Source organism: Cynoglossus semilaevis, chromosome 8 (genome assembly GCF_000523025.1).
Source record: "Cynoglossus semilaevis isolate Cse_v1.0 chromosome 8, Cse_v1.0, whole genome shotgun sequence".
NCBI lineage: Eukaryota > Metazoa > Chordata > Actinopteri > Pleuronectiformes > Cynoglossidae > Cynoglossus > Cynoglossus semilaevis.
Window position 1 is genome coordinate 10,135,643 of NC_024314.1, and position 5,250 is coordinate 10,140,892.

General features: G+C 42.5%; 1 protein-coding gene across 1 annotated transcript in view; it reads left to right on the top strand.

Annotated features, from left to right (window-relative positions):
- The window catches only part of LOC103382027 (liprin-alpha-3-like), a 22,443-nt gene that overhangs the window by 6,332 nt on the left and 10,861 nt on the right, over positions 1-5,250 (top strand). Inside the window, exons 8-13 of the mRNA XM_025058093.1 lie at positions 2,063-2,263; positions 2,348-2,479; positions 2,563-2,625; positions 3,258-3,337; positions 4,179-4,365; positions 4,512-4,705. Coding sequence (XP_024913861.1) covers positions 2,063-2,263; positions 2,348-2,479; positions 2,563-2,625; positions 3,258-3,337; positions 4,179-4,365; positions 4,512-4,705 — 857 coding nt within the window. The remainder of the gene's footprint in view (positions 1-2,062; positions 2,264-2,347; positions 2,480-2,562; positions 2,626-3,257; positions 3,338-4,178; positions 4,366-4,511; positions 4,706-5,250) is intronic.

A 5,250-nucleotide genomic window follows, 5' to 3' on the forward strand; every position in this document is an offset into this window, starting at 1 on the left:
GGAGGGTGGGCTTGTGGCTGCTCTCCTGTTCGCGTGCAAACTCGCCCAGCGTGTAGTGCCTGATAAACGAGTGATGACGGGCCATGCCCAGGGAGCTGCCCCCCTGGCTAGGCACGCTGGTGAATCCCTGCCGCCGCGGGAAGTAATAGACCGTCACCACATCGAAACGAACCTTTTTTCCTCTCGGCGACGGCTTGTGCTGTCGGAGGATGGAGGTCGCTGAGGTGGGGGCAAATAGAAATATTTGTAAGTCAAAGGCCTGCATTAGAGATGGCTGGATGGACTAAGTGTCTCCCCCCCGACTGTGTGGGTTGGGGGGGGGGGGGGGGGGGGGGGGGGGGGGGATTGTAACTGTAAGACTGTATAGCTGTAACTACCCCTGACTAACGTATTAATTAGGGATGTCCGATGTTGATATCCGGTATGTCAGTGTTGTCCGAACACCTCATTTCCGATTTCGATATCAACCGAAAATGGATAGGACTCAATGACTCAAGGTTTTTTTTTTTTTTTTTACTGTCATTGCAACACATGATAGACATGGGATCAACGAAATGAGTTTCCCCTGATCCCGGCTCAAGTGCAGGTGACAGAGGAGAAAGGGTTCAAAAGAATACAGGGTTCAAAGAAAGAGAAGAGAGGAGGAAAGTGTCGATTGTGCAAATGTAAGACAAAGACAACAACATTGTGCAAAAGACAACAAGAGCAACATATGTGAGGAAGTTGTGAGGAAATGGGTCTGCGGGGTGGTTGGATGGGGTGGCAGAGGATGTTGGACGGGGGTGGGAGGTGTTTGGGTGTGGGGGGTTTACAGGGGTCCACCGGAGTTCAACAGTATGACAGCTTCAGGGATGAAGCTGTTCCTCAGTCTGGTGGTCCTGCCTTTGATGATCCTTAACCATATATATATATATGTATATATGTATATATATATATATGGTACATATATATATATATACATATATATGCCCACTGCATATATATATATATATATATATATATGTACCATATATATATATATATATATATATGCAGTGGGCAGTGGTGGAAGTAGTTTAGTGCCTGCTCATCAACAGTTGTGTTTCTCAATTATTTTCTGCCCCCCCCCCCCTAAATACTATATAGCACCTAGTCATATTTATTTATTTATCTGCACACACCACTGTAAGAGTTACTAGCATTCTGCATACAATGCCCTGATTATCGATGCAGATCAATAAACCGAGCTGCATCACTGCCATCTAGTGACGAGAGGCCTGCTTATCTGCTATTCGTAATGTTCTGTGTTCATGTGTTATTTAAGGAGTTAACAGTTGCAAGTATGTGAGTGGGAGTGAGGAGGTGTGGTGAGAGCGAGCGCGCGTGTGTGTGTGTATATGAGGAAGAGAGAGTGCAGAAAGAGAGTGTGAAAAGAGGAAAAGGCGTTTTTTGGAGAAGCTGGGTTGAGAGAAATCAAGGAGTTTTGAACGCGTTATCGCAATTGTGTTTCAATAAAAGTTCTTCAGAGAGCTCTGAGGCATCTGACTGGTCTGTCGCCGGGGCATTAAACAAGTTTTAGAGCAGTCATTATGTGGTAAAACCCAGGCGGGTTTTCAATATCGGAGGAAAAAAAAACGCTTACGATTCTTAAAGATATTACAAAATATAATATTACACAATATAATATTACTAATATCGGGCCAATATAATCGGACATGTTTCTGTTGTTAATCATCGTTAATTCAAGTTACAAATGTTGTAAAATTGCTCGTGTGTAAGCCGCATTTGGACCGCGGGCCTTGGATTGGACACGCGCTCCAAAAACTAACATTATGTCAGGAGACAGACATTTTACTCCAAAAAAGTATTTTCTCAAGTTTCAACATTCAAATGGATATTATTGCAAAATTGTAACGGTAACTAACCAAACACAGAGTTTGCCGATTAACTTTAATTTTTGTTTCTATGACATTTGGTAGCCCTCAGACTTCATCCATCATGTAGTGAATTCATAAAAAATTATTATTGCAATCCTTAGGTGTGAAATATCGTAACATGGAACTTTATTTAACTTTAACTTTAGGCGCAGATGTTCAGTTGTTCAGAACGGGTGTTGCTATCTTTTCATTTGGAACAATATTGTACTGGTAATTGTTTGAAGAGAAAAGGTAATCCATTCGATCTGATTCATTTTGCCCAGGCAGAGGAGCGTCACGGAAACTTTGAGGAGAGACTTCGACAAATGGAAGCTCACCTGGAGGAGAAGAACCAAGAACTTCAGAGGGTATTAAAAAGCGCCATCTGGTCGTGCGACACAGAAACTGGCAGTTTGTGGCTATTCGACTCGACTGGTTTCTCTTTTTTTCAGGCTAGGCAGAGGGAGAAGATGAACGATGAACACAATAAGCGTCTCTCGGACACAGTGGACAAGCTTCTGTCCGAGTCCAACGAGAGACTGCAGCTCCACCTGAAGGAACGAATGGCAGCTTTGGAGGAGAAGGTGAAGCAAAGAATCTGCAACAGTGGAACGTCGTGTCACGTTCAGTGGTCATAACAACAATGTTTGTTTTGCTGTTTTGATAGAATGCCCTTTCAGAGGAGTTGGCAAATATGAAGAAAATCCAGGATGACCTACTAGCCAATAAGGTACTTTTAACTTGTCAATTATACAGTGTGGAGTTGGTCAAAGGGAATGGTTGCTTATCTTATCCATCATATGTTGACAGCTGTGATTTTCTCTGGTCTAAATGTCTGGGGTGTAGCCCGCCATCATACTGTATGTTGACAGCTGTGATTTTCTCTGGTTTCGCAATAAGTATTACTCGTGATCAGACGCCTATTTATTTGCTGACTGTTGCTTGGAGCACGTACAACTCAACAGACCAACCAAAAACAGAGAGCAAAACATGATCACTGCTTCTCTCCGTGACGTTGCTTGTCAGATCGTCACTGGCTACGCCACCACGGGGTTTCTCATTATCGTCGAGGATCAAACAAGGGTCAATTGTTGCACATCTGTAGACTAGTGTTCAATGAACAGCTGTACAGCTTAGTTTTTTGGGTTGTAGGGTTGTACCTAACGGTCCGTCAGGTGCGTACGTGTAAAGCAAATGGCGGATTCTGGCACGGGTAGAAATTGCAGTATGGGTATATTGCAGTAAACTGATGATACATCTTGGATAAGGGGTAAAACATCTCTGAGAAACGTTAACCACTCCAGACGTGTACTTCTGCAACATTTTAGACCGCTAGTACGGACTTAAATCTGTCTCTTTTAGGAGCAACTGCTTGCTGAATTGGAACGAGTCCAGCTGGAGCTGGACCAAGTGAGAGGCAGACCGGGCTCTTCTTACTCCAGGTGAGGTTGTTGTCACAGAATGGGTTTGTGCACCGCATTAGCAGTGTCTAATTAAACTCGTGAATGCGAACAATTTGGGGCACTTAAAGCAAAATCCTTTTTATACCGAAAGGGGCAATGCAGTAGAATATTGTTCCAATACTCATAACTCGAGTGGTGTGTTGATCATTTCCCCAACTCTTATTCCTTAAGTTACAACATAAAAAAAATTTCTAATGATACAAAGCTATGCTTTTACTTTGAAGGTACTTCCGATCATAAAATGAAAAAAAAAAAAAAAATTGTGACTAAAATACTTGGACTTTAAAGAGTTCATTTTTTGATCAATGAATGCTAGCAAAACAAATGCATTAAAGTGAAGGGAGCAATAACGCAGTTTATTTATTCTTAATACTAGACTATAAAGCAGTGGCGCTTTGGCCCAGAGGCAATGTTCGAATCCCGGTTAGGGCGGAGGGGTATCTTCCAGTGGACTCACCACCCGCAGGAAGGTTTAGGGGGGGTTGGTACGGTGCTATGTGATTTGGGTGGAGACTGCTGCCCCCGCGACCTGGTAATGGATGGATGGATGGATGGATGGATAGATGGACGGACTAAAAAGCATTGTTTAGTTTTAGCTGAGCCTTTTTGTGTAAATGGTTCGATGCCATGAATTCATTTCATTCCAGACGCTAGCTTTAGCCGCAGCCATCCAATAGTCTGGAGGCATCTTGTGACAATGCCGTTCGTGTGGATCGGTATCAGTCTCTACTATGTATCGTATTTAAATATCTTCTTTTTTTTTTGTCTTTTTTTGTTTGTTTTGTCGACCTAAAATCATACATTTTGGATCTCCACTCAGGGCCGGCAGTGTGAGCTCTCTTCCCTCCACACTTTTTCGAAGATCTCTACCAGGTAGCACATCAGAGCTGCAATACCCACAGAGTGGAGGTTCACTTCCGATGGGGTATGGCAGCTCCATTGGTGGGATTGTGGTCCGACAGGGACATCGAAGTCGATGGGGGCCTCCAAAGAACGATAGTAACGAGGTGCTTAGCTTTAGCTAAAAAAAAAAAAAAAAAAAAAAGGAAAATTAGAAGAGAGTAATTGTTCTGTATGCTTCTCATTTTTACAGTACTCACTAGGGTGGTTTATTTGAAAGAGTAATTGTTCCGTATGCTTCTCATTTTTACAGTACTCACAGTGGGACAGTGGGGCAATTCTGGGTCCTGGATTTGAGGGCTCCATAGAGGGAGGCTGCTCAGACGACGACGGCAACAAAGAGACGATGTTCGAATCGGAGCTTCTTTCTCCCAACGGACAAACAGATGTGCAGACGTTGGCAATTATGCTTCAAGAACAGCTCGAGGCCATTAACAAGGAGATCAAGTTAGTTCTATTCCAGTTCAGCCTTGTCTGTCCCGTTTGTGAGTAGAGTCACAATACATTTGTACAACAGTGAGGCAGGGGGTGGTTTGAGATCTGAGCGCTAAGCTTCTATTGTAGTTAGCTTGCTAGTTAGCTTCGACAGTTTTGACAGTGGTTTGCAAACAGGATTAGAAAGTGAATTATTTGTCACTGTGACACGGCACACCACTGCACATACAACCTCTGTGTGACCTCTGCTGAGGATGACCCAAGATTTTTATGGGTCCCTCCCCTAAGGTAAAAGTAGTAGAATTCGTACTTGTATTGTTTCCTTATTCTTACTAACTATTATGAAATCATCTATTGAGTAAATGTGAAAGTAGGAAGCAAAAAAACAAAAAAAAAAACTGGGTTTAACTTGAGAACATATTTTACGTTGGATAAACCCCAATGGCGCACCACCAAACTAAAATGTACCAATGTAAATGTAATGATATTTGTTGTTTATATATATATATATAAACAACAAATATATATTTGTATTACACTTTGCATGTTTAGTTGAA